The following is a 15,209-nucleotide window of genomic DNA, read 5'->3' on the forward strand; positions in this document are numbered from 1 at the left end:
TTACACGATTCGATTCACCGCGCATGCGCGCGTCACAGCAGACGCAGATTGGCGATGAGTGATCACGTGACCCCGTGTTGGTATGTTGGCTGCGGAAGTCGCTGTCATGTGATTCGGCGCGAGGCTCGGGCTACAATGTTTCTCCGCGGATGAAAAAAAATAAAAGGTGATTTTTTTTTAAAATAATAAACATAACAATATTCATTCTCGCGTTTAGGAAATGACATCATCATTTATCGCTGTGAAGCGTTAGTAAACGGTTACTCTCAGTTAGCAGAGGCTAATGCTGTGTTATCGAGCACATTTTGATCATTTAAATAGTGTCTGACGTTTTACAGTGTTATTTTCTATTATAATCGCGGGAATTATTATAACAATGTATCTGTGTAGTGATTGAATTATTATTGTGACATTTGGATCTTTCTAAGTCATTTAAATAGTTTCTGACCGTGTCACAATGTTATTTTGTATTATAATAGCGAGAACCATCATAACAATGTCTCTGTGCAGCGATTGAATCGGAATTATTATTGTTATTGTTGTGATATAAGTGTTATTATTGTAGAACAAAATGTACAAACAGAGACAAAAAAATAATATAATAATTTATTCTAGTCGTTCACACGATCATTTTGTGCTCCAGTCACATGTTTGTGTGTTGTGAAATGCATGAAGAGAGTGTAAAATCAATCCACCCTTCCCCCTGTTCTTAAGACCCTACGTATTGATTTGATAAGGTCAGTTATTTTGTAATCAATTGCATTTATTTACTACTATAACATCTGTATTTCAGAAATGGAGGAGATACGAGTATCTCCTGATTATAACTGGTTCAGAAGCACCGTACCTCTGAAAAGAGTAAGTCATCCTTATACAGTTATCAAATGTTATTAATAATAACGGAAATGAATCTCCTTGATTTACACACACCAGTCCTTTAATAGGGGAACCCTATAGTTCATATGACAAAGATGTGATCGGTTCTTGTCTGTTCGTCTTAGATAATAGTGGATGATGATGACAGCAAAGTCTGGTCGTTGTATGATGCCGGGCCCAAAAGTATCAGGTGTCCCATTATCTTCCTCCCGCCGGTGAGCGGGACAGCAGAGGTTTTCTTTCAACAGGTGCTGGCTCTCTCTGGATGGGGCTACCGCGTCATCTCGGTATGTTCGGACAGCTTTACTCTGTCGCTTATTATTTTACATTTACTAAACTGCATGCATTTCACATTTACATTCATGCATTTGGCAAACTTTTTTATCCAAATCGACTTACGTTGCATGATCCTATACATTTTTGTTTCTAAGTATGTGCAATCCCCTGGGTTTGAACCCACGGGCTTGGCGTTGTTAACTCATGCTTTTGCCACTGAGCTACAGGAAAGCATTTTCCAAGGTTATCATGATGCATTACAAGGCTTGAAATTAGGGATGCACGATCAATTATCGGCCATATCGGTATCGGGGGATTATTTTAGCATGCATTCCTAATTTCAAGCTTTATAATGCATCACCACAAACTCATAGATAGATAGATATATAATACAATTTAGACCGATAAAATATACCAGAAAAGTTTGAAGGTTAAACAATCGTATTCTAGTGTAAAGTTGGCTTGGTACATGACTTTCGGGGGAAAAAGAGAACCAATGGTTACCTTGTTTTCTGCAGTGAATGTTTTCAAATAAAGCAGTTGTTCACCTTTTGGCTTTTGTTTCATTCTTAGGGAATTTTATATTCATATTTAGATACAGTTATCGGTTATCCACTTCCGATGTTATAGAAGTATCGGTTATCGGTATCAGCCAATATGTCAATATCGGTGCATCCCTACTTGAAATACTTAATTTACAAACCAATAAAGCTATATTGAAATAGTACAATTCCCTTCATGTTGACTGGAGAATTTAAATATGAACGTATTTTTGACCATATTAATAAATTGTTTGTTTTATTCTGTAATTATTATTTAAGAACAGAATAGAATAGTTTAATCATCATTGTACAGCTGAACAAAGTAATTGAAGCTCTCTTTGTACACATAAGGACAAATGTACACATTGTACTGAAATTTTCATAGTATAACAGAGTTGACATAACATATTAAGATTAGATGTTTTTCATTTATAAGGATGGACACATTTTGTACATGTTGGACGCTAGCAACGTCAAGGTCATGGCTTGGATCCCAGGGATTGCACATACTTGGAAAACAAATGTATGGTATAATGCAATGAAAGTTGCTTTGGATAAAAGCGTCTGCCAAATGCATAAATGTAAATATAAATAACATTTTTAAATATAAAGATAAAAAAAAATGAAAATTCTGTCATCAATCTGTATAAATGTCTTTGTTTTGATGAACACGGAGAAAGATATTTGGAAGAATGCCAAACATATCTCGCCCCCCATTGACTCCCACAGTAGGAAAAATAACAATGGTAGTCCCCCCAGGACTGTTTGCTGTCCCACGTTAACATTAACATTAGGTTTCATGTCTACAAAAAGCTCTTTCTAGTTTTTTATTGCTTTATGTTGTTCTGTTTTCCAGCTCCAGTATCCTGTCTACTGGGATCTGCTGGAATTTTGTGATGGATTTAGGAAGCTTTTAGACCACTTGCAACTAGACAAGGTACGTATTGATCTTTAAATTGGACCAGTGGGGAATAAGGATATTTTCTTCTCTCTTTAAATGCTTTTCTTTTTGTCTGTGTGCAGGTGCATTTGTTTGGCGCTTCTCTCGGCGGTTTTCTCGCTCAGAAGTTCGCAGAGGTCACACATAAATCTCCCAGAGTGCACTCTCTGATCCTGTGCAATTCATTCAGCGACACCTCGATCTTTAACCAAACATGGACGGCGAACAGGTGAAGACAATTTGCTTGTCAGCGTCAAGTGTCCATCCCTGTAAACGTTTAATTCTTGATAAATGTCTTTCTTAGCTTCTGGTTGATGCCTGCGTTCATGCTGAAGAAGATCCTTCTCGGTAATTTTTCCAAAGGACCCGTGGACCCAAAAATGGCAGATGCAATCGACTTCATGGTTGACAGAGTGGGTACTTCTGCTTTCTTGTTTTGAAAATACAGTACATGCAGCATAATACTTTATATAAAGACGTGCTCAAATTTGTTGGCGCCCTTACAGCTCATTGAAATTATGCTTCATTCCTCCTGAAGAGAAATGAAAAGCTATTGTATCACGTATACTTGCATGCCTTTGGTATGTCATAGAATAAAGCAAAGAAGCTGTGGAAAGAGATGAATTATTGCTTATTCTACAAAGATTTTCTAACATGGCCTGGACACATTTGTTGGAACCCCTGATAAAAGATCATACATCATTGGATTATAGTGATATTTCAAATGTATTCGTTTATTTAATTTGTATCACGCATCTATCCAATCTTGTTATCAGTAATTCAACCTGTTTAAATGGAGAGTTTGGTATCATTGTGTGCCCCACACTGAACATGACCGGAGAAAGCAAAGAATAGAGTTGTCTAAGGATAACGGCCAAACAGATAAAAGCTGAACTCCAAGGTGAAGGTAGGTCAGTTTCTGATCGCACCATCCGTCACTTTTTGAGGAAGAAAAACATCAAAAAGCTCATAAATGTGAACACCATACCTACAGTGAAACACGAACGAGCCTCGGTTATGTCTCAGGGCTGCATTTGGCACAGGGTGCCTTGAATCTGTGCAGGACACAATGAAATCTCAAGACTGTCTGGAGCGAAACGTACTGCCCAGTGTCAGAAAGCTCAGTAGCAGGTCATGGGTCCTCCAACAGGATTATGGCTCAAAACACAGCTAGAATCCCCCAAGAATGGATAAGAACAGAACATTGGACTATTCTGAAGAGGCCTTCTGAGTCTTGATCTGAATCCTATGGAACATCTATGGAGGCACCCATCACACCGGAGACAGCTGGAGCAGTTTGCTCCGAGAGAGTGGGCCAAACTACCTGTTAACAGGTGCAGAAGACTCATTGAGAGGATCAGAAAATAATTTTTTTATTATTTACAATATTATGTTGAATAAAAAATCAAAAGCGAAGTCTGATTTCTAATAAATATGCAATAAACAATGGTGGACGCAGTTATTTCGGAGAAAGTTGAGCATTCTTCGTTATTTGTGGAGGGGTACCAACAAGTTTGAGCACATCTGTATATATATATATAATTCATTTTTTATTTTGATATTACCCGCCCGCCCAGTTAAATGAGTGAAGTCTGTTGATTTGTGCTTCAGCTGGAGAGTCTGCACCAGAGTGAACTCGCTTCTCGACTCACGCTCAACTGCCAGAACTCGTACGTGGAGCCACACAAGATAAAGGATGTTGCTGTCACCATAATAGATGTATGTTTCTCGCCTTTTCAGGCTTTGCAAAGTTTTTATATTATGCATGAGTTTCTCTTCATCATTTTCATTTGACAAGTTTATTTATATAGCACATTTCAAACACAAGGCCAATTCAAAGCGCTTTACATAAAATGATTGACAAAGAGAAGACGTATCTTTAAAATGCAAATGACTTAAGGCCACAAATACAACAATGTAAATATGCTTAATAATTCTGCTCTTAGCAAGACAATATTTGAAAGCAGAGAAGTGAGAACTGTGCCTTTATTCCATTACCCATGCTTCTGGTTTTTGGCTTACCAACTTCCCCTATTTGTTGTATTCCATGGCAGGTTTTTGATCAGAGCGCCCTGTCGCACGAGGCAAAAGAAGAAATGTATAAACTTTACCCCAATGCCAGAAGAGCTCACCTCAAAACAGGAGGCAACTTTCCCTATCTGTGCAGGAGCGCAGAGGTCAACTTGTACATACGAGTGAGTCCAAAACAAGAAAGTAACAATCGTGTACACTTTCTGGTTGTCAGCGGTTACATGTATCGATGTTTGTTATTACTCTGTAGATACATCTGCGCCAGTTTCACGGGACACGTTATGCTGCGATCAATCCAGAGATGGTGAGCGCGGAAGAGCTGGAGGTCCAGAGGACAAACTTGAGCGATAACAGCACAGGAAGTGACGATGAGTCTTAAACCCTCCTGCTGTCCTCGTTTGACCCGATTCATGTGCTTTGTTTTTCTACTCGATACAATGTGAATAGACTTTAAAGAGACTATTTTTACTTTATGGAAAATAAATATTTTGATATACGTATAATGGCTGTAAATAAGTCAAAAGAACAGCAAGTTGTCATAGAATGCCATATTTTGACCTGGTTGCCTTACACAACACAAAACACAGCTTTGTTTAACAAAGCACTTTTTACAATCGGAACGTTATTGCCTTTGTGTATTTTTCTTGAGATGCTTCGTTTACATGTTGTCAACGTGTCATTATCTGTGTTGTTCATTTGTGTCATGCACTGATGTAAACGTTTCCAAATAATATAACTGGAGTTCCTGGTTTGGAAGGAAATCTTTATAAAATGAGTCATTTGTATGCTGAAGTAAAGCTGTTTAACCACAAACAAACGAGGCATCATCATTATGACAGATTTACACTGCAAAGATGTGTTTTTACATTGACTTGATCAGATGTTCTGCTTATGATGTATGTTGCTTTACGTACACGAGAAAGGTCAAGCAGAGACGGTTTAATGTAAAGGTTGGGGAAATGAGGAATTACACGTTTGTTCTAATGTAGGTCAGTTGGTTTTATTTTATTTTTAATAAATCCCACAGGAATCCAAAAAGTGTTACAATCCCCAAGTACTGGAAAATGCTGCATTTATGAACATAAGAAGTAAAGCTTTTAGAAAGCTGAGCTTAGCCAGTTTTGAACATTCATGTGTTGAACGTCTTTAATACAGTAAAAAGAGAGCTAAGCTTCATTTCAATCTCAACGTTCTCTTGTTGATCATATTAACATTGGGAATAAAGTACACTTTCCTTATATTTTCTTACGTCAATACTAACTTTTTATAAAATCTGTTTTAGTTCACTTGTTCGGCAACAGTTTCTTGCTTTTCAAGGGGAAAATATCTTCTTAGAAATGTTGTGGCGTTTATTCGTCTAACATTTACACAATATACAACAGACGTAGAAGAATATTCTTTTTTCATTCGTTCGTTCGTTCATCCACCCATCCATCCATCCATCCATCCATTCACTACCGTATTCATTCATCATTCATTAACAACAAGTTACTATTTATTCAAAATGGTAGAATCACGTGAGAAGTTTCTACAAACGTTTTTAAATAAAGATCATTCAAATGCTGTGTCCATTGAACTGAAGTTCTGCAAATGTTGGAGGGAATACAGTAGTGATGGTGCTGTAGTGACCCTTCAAGGTTTCACAGTCATCATCGTTGTGTTTCGTCTCTGTTTTCATTGTTCCTTTGGGCAAATGCAGACTGCATTTGACCTTCACATTGTACAGCACTTTTTAGCAGATGCTGGATCTGAATTCGCCTGCCGTCGTACGTTCTCTGTTCGAATATAAAGACGGGAACAGGAAATAAATAAAAGAGTTTAGACACTGAAAGTGTTCAAAATAATCCACTCTGCACCTTCAAAAACCCGCTCGACTGTTATGTAATGCAGCATTCAAACCAAACCTCATAAATACGTTACGTTAATCATTATGAAAAATTGGTGCAGTGCATTCTTGGATTTCTTTATTCTGAACGTCACATGTAATGTGCCACGCATTATTTTACAGCCCAATGTTTTATAAAACATACATTATGATGTCTGCTCGTAGGCGTACATGATCATTTATGAATTATATATGATATGAATTCAAATCATGACTTCACCTGCCAGATCGGTCCTTTTGATTCCGATCAGACCTTCATACAATCCTTTAATGGGGTTTTCTCCAGCGGTGAGCGCACCGTGCAGCCAGATCAGCAGCATTCTGTGCCCGTGCTCCTTGAAGCTCTTCGTACCTTTAACAGTGCAGATCTCATTATAACTACGGCAAAGATCTACAGTTGAACCTGCTGTCCAATGCCAAAACAACTCAATAGGGAAATGAGTCTGCCGACCCTGGCGTTGCAAAAGTTTATCAGTACCATCTTGCTCAACTAGGCCATTAGTATGCAAATAAGATGAATAAATAAATGTAAGTATACAGTAAACATGACATAAGAAATCCTGAATAAATACATATTTTATGCAATGAAAATCTGCATTTTGATGTTTGTGAAAGTTCACAGTGTCATAAAGGCAACAATGACCTCTTCTGTTTTGCACAGTAGGCGAATTGGGCCGCAGCAAAGGATGATTGAAATAGTACCCTTACATGTATACTTGTACTGTATACTGTGCTTACGTATACTTAATCAAATGAACTTGAAGTATTTTAAATAAAGTTCGCACCTGTCCACTGATGTTCTATGGCTCGTATATGTGCTTCTGAGAACTTCCAGTGTTTGGCCAGAATTTTCCAATCTCCTGGTCTTAAATATTTCGTGGCAAGTTTCCATAGGACAGAGCGGATGTGTTGTGTTTCCTGCTGATGGTCCGGCTTAAAGCTGAGACTCGTTCCCACCAGACACTTACAGTCACTGTTCACATTCTCCTGCACGTAGCAAAATATATCACAAACTGATCGCTTATTTTTATGATAGAAAACAAGGATTTATATTTGATTTATATTTATACCTTTTCCCATTTGTAAAATCGGTCAGCTTTGATAATCATGTCTACAATGTTCACATGGGTGCCTCGGGAGGCAACATCTAGTGAAGTCTTTCCCTGCTGTAAAATGTAAAGCAAACATCTTGTTTTAGGTACACTTGGATTCCTAAGTAAAAATACCGGCGTAAGGTAACAGCGAACCTTGTCGGTCAGATTGAGGTTGATTCCAGAAATGAGGATCATTTCAGCGATGATGTGCCGTCCGTGTTCAGCCGCTATGTGCAGAGCAGTCTGAAGCCGCTGTGGGCAAAAATTCTGTCAGATTATGACATCAGCTACTTGAAATGGCAATTTCATTATTACTTTTATTATTACTGCCTATAGAAGGAAATCATTTCCTGACACAAGTACGTCGGGTGAAACATTCATGTTTTGCATTAGTTTCGGATGCTGAAATCGTGAATATTGCAGGAACATTATTATGTTAGATCCATACTACTATGGCAAGCCAAATTAGCTTTTAATCATTCTCATGATATGAATTTTTCTCAATTTTTCTCGAATCTCAATCAATCGCAGAAATCACATTCTTGATATCAAAATGTTAATTTCAACTAGTAAAAAACTTAATTCTTGATATCTGTAATTGCATGTTTATTAGATAAATATCACAATAGACTTCCATTCAAATTCAGATATCAATAATACATTTCTTACATGTTAAAAATCGTATTCCAGATATCAGAAATGCAATTCTTACTATTTAAAACCACAATTTTAGATATCAATAATTACTTTTTTACCGGTAAAAATGTTAATTCCTGATATCAAAAATGATGTTTTTTTCTAGTAAGAATTGCATTTCTGATATCTGGAGTAAGACTTTTAACATGAAAGAAATGTATTATTGATATCTGAAATTGAATTTGAATGGCAGTCTATTGTGATATTTAACTTGTAACAATGCAATTACAGATATCAAGAATTATGTTATTTACTAGATGAAATTCAAATTTTGATATCAAGTATGTGATTTCTGCGAGTGATGACGTCATTGTTGATATCAAGTATACACATTTTTACAAGTGAAAATGTAATTACTCGTATCAAAAATATCAATTGTTACTAGTAGAAATTCCATTATCAAGAATGATTGTTTTCACTAGTACAAATGTAATCGTTGATATCAACAATTTGTATCCTGAGAATGATTAAAAGCTAATTCGGCTTGCCATACATACTCACGTTGTCAGAGATGTCCAGGTCGCACCCCGCATCAATAAGAACCTTGACAATTTCTGTGGAATTGTTGAGAACAGCCAGATGTAGAGCTGAGGCGTGTTGCTAGTGAGGAATTAAGAATCAGAGGGTCAGTTTATGACTATTACGGGGAAGTAAAAGATCAATGACTATGACGGGGTCAAAAAAGTTAGACCCTAAAGCTATAAAGCTTAGATCAGGTTTAATCATTTCTTACTAGATCTCACTTGAAATCTCTCTGTCATGAAAATGTGCAAAGAAAAAAATATTAGTTGATGCAACAGAAGCTTCTATAGGTGTCCTTATGAAGACCATACAGCAGGGGTTCTCAAACTAGGGGCTGTAACCCCTGAGGGGCCCCAAGATAGATCCAGGGGGATTTATGAAATATACACCAGAACTGATGTTCGGTTTAAAGATGAGGAAACACCTGCAGTTTCTGCCAATCTCATATTAATCCCGAGCACCTATACAGTAGTATTGTGTACTTCGTATCTGTATTTTCTACATTTACAGTTCTGTTCAATAAAACATTCAATCAAACCTGACCAAGGTCCATTGCCAGGACTTTCTAATAAGGTTTTTAGTACTCACAGTGTCAACTAAATCCAGGTTTATCCCAGCCTGAACCAGCAGTCTGACCTCTCTTTCTGAACTGTGCTGGGCCACCAGATGAAGGGCTGTCCTGTTCTTCTAGAAAAACATATTTACTTCCATTCACTGATAATTAACAAAAACAAGTCGCAAAAAACATAAAGAATAGTCTTGTTGACCCTATATATTTTACACTATACTATAAACCAAAGATTTTACAACATGGAATTCATATTCGGATGTAAATGTTGCATTCTATCGTACTGTTTTTTTCCTGTTTTTGTTACAGAAATCGCTAGTGTTATATGTGTAATATTCTCTATAAAGAGCGGCTGATTGTGTGTTTTACATTGGTGAGTTCATTGATATTGCAGCCAGACTCCAGCAGTAATCTAAGACACTCATGATGTCCTCCTTCGGCTGCCAAATGCAAAGCTGTCATGCCATCCTGAGAAAAAACATCAAAACTTTGTCATACGCTTCCATTTGTTAAGATAAACTACAGTGACAACTACCAAAGATTAATGTCAACATTTACTAATACAAATCAAACATTGTGTTAAAGGTTTGCTTGAGAAAAACTAGATTTATACTGGACTATATTTATTTGAGAAGAACTACATCGCTAATGTACTTAAAGGTGAAAAACAAATAACAAATATATTTATAAAATATAGTGGAGTGAAAAGTAGTGAAGTAAAAACAAAAAACATGAATATGCAAATGAGCCCCGCCCCTCAATTATACTCTGCAGTTCTGAAAGTGAAACTGAGAGCCGACACAGCAGTGCAGCAGCGATCATTTTAGCCCGAATCTTTGCGCCAATTTATGCATCAAACCGCTGATCCAAAGGGGTCAAATGAGTTGATGCGATTGGTTACAGGTTTATGATGTCATTAACCAGAGCGGTTTTGTGTTTGGTAAACTGCAGTTTTATGGGGAAAATACTCAGCAATGGTTTAAAATGATAGATCGGCTCATGGTTTGTCTTAAAACATATGAGACACACCACATAAATATATAACAGGCATGTGATCAGCCAAGGACAAAAAAGATGCGCGCACCCTCGCCCGACTCCAATCCCCCCCAAAAATATCTTGTATTCCATAAACGTCTTTAATGTTACAAATTAAATGTAACATGATTAAAAACAAGCAGCTGTTTGCCAAAAATTGATATTTTTCACATGTAAAAAAAACATTAAAACTAAACTTTTATAATTAGCCAATTCTGACTGGCAATTTTGGAAATATCAGCTCTAAGGTTTATAAGTTTAACAGTCACCTAAATATTTAACAAAGAAGGTTGATGGTTTGTGCGAATATCTTATGCTAATGTCAAATAAGATGAAAATACTGTACTCCCATACACAGCCACAAGATGGCGCATCTACGCCATTCATACAGCGTTTATCCGCATGCCATAAATGTATTTGCAAACGCAGCATGTTGCGGTTTTAGTTCATTTAAATGTATGCATTCTGTAGAGACTTCAAAGCGTTTATATTAGACAACGACAAGATGGAACATTTGTAAAGTTGCGAGCCACTACATTGCGGAATGGCCAATTTTAGTCTAGATAATGTTAAGCATATCATATAGACGTCTCAACTTCCAGACTCTGGATTTTCTGTAAACGTTACAAAACGCTTATACGGAACAATCACATCCCTGATATGAACAACATTACAAACTAGATTTCACCACAGGGGGTCATCACTGAAACAGCGTCTTCCGCTGCTCGTACCTCAGAGGTGGATCGATTCAACATGAAGAAGCATTGCCTGACTCACAATGTTTTTTTCATCAATCTTCTCCCCTGTCTCCACAATCTTCTGGAGGACCTCGCTGTGACCATGCTTAGCTGCCAGGTGCAAGGCCGTGTTCTCCTCCTGATGTTCATAAACACAAACTATCACATCAGCGCAACAGTTCATCTAAAGATCTTTTAAGACTTTTCGGTGAGGCTTATAGTCTTGATCTGAGTCATAGGGAGCCTGGCATTGATCCGGCTCTTGGGGGATCTGGCATTAGTCTGTCTCATCACTTTAAATGGTCTAGTCCTGGTCTGAGTCTGCCTCTGAATGTTGGGAATCAGACCTTTATTTCCAACAATGATCGGCGGACCCCTCACAAGGACAGGTTTTCATTTGGGACAATATTACAGAGTGTGTCTGTGCGTTACCTTGTCCTTGAGATCATGCGCACAGCCCATACCAATGAGAAACTCCACCACCTCCAGGTGCCCGTGCTCCGCGGCCAAATGAAACGCGGTCTTGCCTGACTGACACACAAGGTCAGATAAACACGAGTTAGAATAACAGTGTCCTACTGTTCCACCTCACAGCTCGAAACTAGACCGCACATTCACAAATACACACAGTACAAGACTTCTTTTATGACATTTTTTGTCGTGTTCGTCCCTAGTACGCATTAATTGTGCGGAAAAAAAGATGACAGTTTGTTCTAAGTTTACTATTCCTTCAAAAGTGTGTTAAAAGCTATGCGAAGTTTTCGCAACAAGAAACCCTTTTGTCTGTTAAGTCAATAAAAGTCTTCCTCGAGTGGAGAGAATGTTTAACCGGGTACAGTGTTTGTACGGGCATTGTGTAATCACAAGGAGATGTTGTCGCCCTTGCGTGAAAAGATAATAACCTTGTACCAAGCGTACTGAATCGATGCGGAGAGAACATTAGGATCATAGGATATCATATTATATCCTTTTATGTTATGAAATGATCACGATTAGTGTTTCACGTTTGCCGGAAATGGGCAAAGGAGCGAGGAGTGATATATAATTAAAAAATAAATAATAATGATCTCATTATTATTATTATTATTATTATACTAACCGTGGTGACGATAATAATAATGTTTTTTTCCTTCAACAAACTCAAATTATGATTTGAAATTGTGACTTTCTCCATTTCCCATGCCATTCTCACCTTGTCCACTTTATTAATCAGCACGTCTTCCAGATCTTCCATGATATACTCCAGGATGCGGATGTGACCCCTCTGAGCAACACAATGCAGCAGATTCAAGCCATCCTGAAGACACAACCAAAGAGAGAAATGTTCGTCCCGCTCAAGCCTTGAAGCTTATTTCCAAGGCAACGTGTGCTCACATCTACATCATTCGTATGAAGTAAGTTAATGGGACTTCAGGATGATTTTCACAAGGATTGTAAGATCACTCAAGGGTATATCTGTCGTCTCGTGAGGTATTTTATGTAAATCTTGTTTGAGATTGTTATCTGCACACTCTTACTTTGTTTTCACAGGTGAGCTTCGCCCCAGTTGATACAAGGATTTTCATGATTGACAGGTGACCAAACCACGCGGCCAGCAGCAGAGCATTCATACCGAACTGCAAAACAAACACGACCACATCACATGTGTTCACAGTCGCACAAGCCTCGTAAAAGCGAATTCTTCTCGTATTCTTCATCAGACAATATACAGTTCCTCTTATATATTCATATCAATGAATGCATAGCTTTGAAGCCTCCGGCAGTTTTAAAGGAGTAGTTCACATTCATGAAATGAAGATTCTGTCATTTACTCCACCTCTTGTCATTTCAAACCTGTGTGACTTTCTTCTTTCTGCAGAACACAAAAGACGATATGTAGAAGGATGTTGGTAACAGCTCCCCATTCACTTGCATTGGTTACAATAGAAGTGCTTTTGCGTTCTGTAGAAGAAAGAACGTTGTAAATGATGACAGAATTTTCATTTTAAAGGGGAACTACTCCTTTAAGGCCACATGGATTGATCATCAGGGTATTTCTTCTTAAACATAATATGATCACAAAAATTCATAAATCATCTAATATGTAACTGAATCTGTAATACAAATGTTGTACATTTCTCTTAAAGGAACAGTTTACCTCAAAATTTTGACATCATTTATACACCTTCCTGTCTCAAACCTGTTATTAAAAAACTACTTCGCGAACAATTCATTTAAAAATGTAACTTTGGGGTGAGAATAATGACAGACGTTTCATTTTTGGGCAAAATGGTAAACAGAAATCGCACACTTCTCAGTTTACCCAACAACGCAACCCCTGTCATCGTTCATCGTGTTCATTTCTTTGTTTTGTTGAACACGTAAGAAAATACTTTGCATCCACACAGTTCCGGGGCACCATTGAGAACCATACGTTTCCTCACCAAGCATTCTTCCAAATGTCTTTCTTTGTGTTCATCAGAACAACAACATTTAATACAAGAGATCCAACTTAAGCTTTTGGGTGAACTTGAATCAAAGCATACAACACGTACGCTGTCCATATCATCAACCTCCGTGTCGTGGTCCAGCAGGAGTCGCAGTGCCTGCTCCCCGCCGCCTCCGGCTGCCCAGTGCAGGGCCTTACGGTCCATCTGAAATCAATGGTAAAATGTTAGATTGGGTCAAATGAGGGTCATATCCCGTCATGAGGGTTTCCGTCAGTCTACTGGAAAAACAAAGCATTCCAGAAGGAGAAACTGGCGATAATAACGGACGGCAATGGAACTTCCTGTGACACGCTTCCTGGAAAGTCCAGCGTGCTTTGCTTTTCTTCATTTGTCACAAATCGGTATCATCCGTGCTCCTTTTAAACACACCGCTGCATTTATTAACACGTGTTGCTGTTCAGTGAGTATTTCTCATGTAGACATTCATCTCTGTGCAAGCATTCCGTAGCAGTGTCATCCGGTTCCTGGAGATATGACTGTGCCGGTTATGTCCATTGGTTATGCATTGGCTGTATCTCACCTTATTTTTGACTTTGACGTCCATCCCTCGTCCGATAAGCTCTTGCATTTTGTCAGTGTCGTTTCTTTTTGCAGCATCGTGAAAGTCCTTCTCTGAGCACAGCACTGCCACAAAAACACACCGGACAGATTCATGATGCCCGCCTGCATCTTTACACTGAAATGTTACTTCCTTTAACGACCGTTTCCTTGACACAGTCAACATCTGGTCGTATGCATTTTTATTCTTTAAAGAGAGTCAACATAATAGCATACCCATAAGCCTCTTGTTTTCTTTAGTTACATACAGTACATTTAAAGGGGCGTGGCTTTATTCTAACAAAAAAAACAACACATTGATTGCGTAAAAACAAACACAGGAAAAATATCACTTAGTATGGATCAACACAGCCTGTTCTCGTTCAATAGCAACCCAATGCAGAAGCCACATCACATAATGCACACAACAAACCCATTGATTCTAATGCACCATGCCCAAATCAAACCCTACAAATGATTTCACCTTTCTGTGTGTTACTCACATATATCGTCTTCGGACACCAGCCCGTCCTCCATCGCTGTATATTTCTACATTAGATGCTGTGTGATGCGAGGCTGTTTCTCTCAGAGCCGATCTCGAGTCTGCCGCTCCGGGAAATCACGAACGAAAGCGGGCGAAGCGAGAGAAGGCTTGGCTCATGAATATCAATGACGTCACTCGGTAGCCATCCTATGATGAAGACCTTGTTTAAATATTCATTAGCTTCGCTTGCTAGTCCTCCAATGGCGAGTGTGAATATGACTAATTAGGCGATTCCGGGTTCTTTGTGGACACGCCCACTCGGGTTCCGATTCTCGCGTGTCTGATGACGTGCTTGTTTGTTTGTTTGTTTGTTTTTTCTTACATTTAATGTGTTAGTTTACTTCTACAGCACTAAATGGCATACTTACTTGTTCTTGTTTTTCGCTCGTATTGTCGTTCCGTTCACGAGCTATATCGTGTTTTAATATTGCAGTATA

The 15,209-nt window shown here is 38.2% G+C and overlaps 2 protein-coding genes across 5 annotated transcripts; one reads left to right on the plus strand and one right to left on the minus strand.

Annotated features, from left to right (window-relative positions):
- The first annotated feature begins 68 nt into the window (after window positions 1-68).
- On the plus strand, window positions 69-5,840 carry spg21 (SPG21 abhydrolase domain containing, maspardin). Its single transcript, XM_079462154.1, has 9 exons — window positions 69-166; window positions 794-858; window positions 1,002-1,163; window positions 2,551-2,631; window positions 2,718-2,863; window positions 2,939-3,047; window positions 4,246-4,353; window positions 4,689-4,829; window positions 4,916-5,840. Exons 2-9 carry the CDS (start codon window positions 796-798, stop codon window positions 5,042-5,044), a joined length of 939 nt encoding a protein of 312 aa, XP_079318280.1. The 5' UTR covers window positions 69-166; window positions 794-795; the 3' UTR covers window positions 5,045-5,840.
- On the minus strand, window positions 5,646-14,874 carry ankdd1a (ankyrin repeat and death domain containing 1A). Of its 4 annotated transcripts, none has more exons than XM_079462116.1 (15): window positions 14,732-14,874; window positions 14,212-14,315; window positions 13,737-13,835; window positions 12,720-12,818; window positions 12,395-12,499; window positions 11,635-11,733; window positions 11,243-11,341; window positions 9,800-9,898; window positions 9,451-9,549; window positions 8,842-8,940; window positions 7,798-7,896; window positions 7,621-7,716; window positions 7,336-7,537; window positions 6,771-6,902; window positions 5,646-6,440 (listed from the first exon to the last, which is right to left on the minus strand). In XM_079462116.1, the coding sequence occupies exons 1-15, from the start codon at window positions 14,763-14,765 to the stop codon at window positions 6,379-6,381; spliced, it is 1,527 nt and encodes a 508-aa protein (XP_079318242.1). In that variant the 5' UTR covers window positions 14,766-14,874; the 3' UTR covers window positions 5,646-6,378. The 4 variants fall into 4 exon arrangements, with proteins under 4 accessions (XP_079318242.1, XP_079318244.1, XP_079318243.1 ...); XM_079462118.1 differs by having other exon boundaries at window positions 11,667-11,729; window positions 14,732-14,865; XM_079462117.1 differs by having other exon boundaries at window positions 9,451-9,546; window positions 14,732-14,861.
- Window positions 14,875-15,209: the final 335 nt, after the last annotated feature.

Source organism: Barbatula barbatula, assembly GCF_947034865.1.
Source record: "Barbatula barbatula genome assembly, chromosome: 1".
NCBI classification, from domain to species: Eukaryota; Metazoa; Chordata; class Actinopteri; order Cypriniformes; family Nemacheilidae; genus Barbatula; species Barbatula barbatula.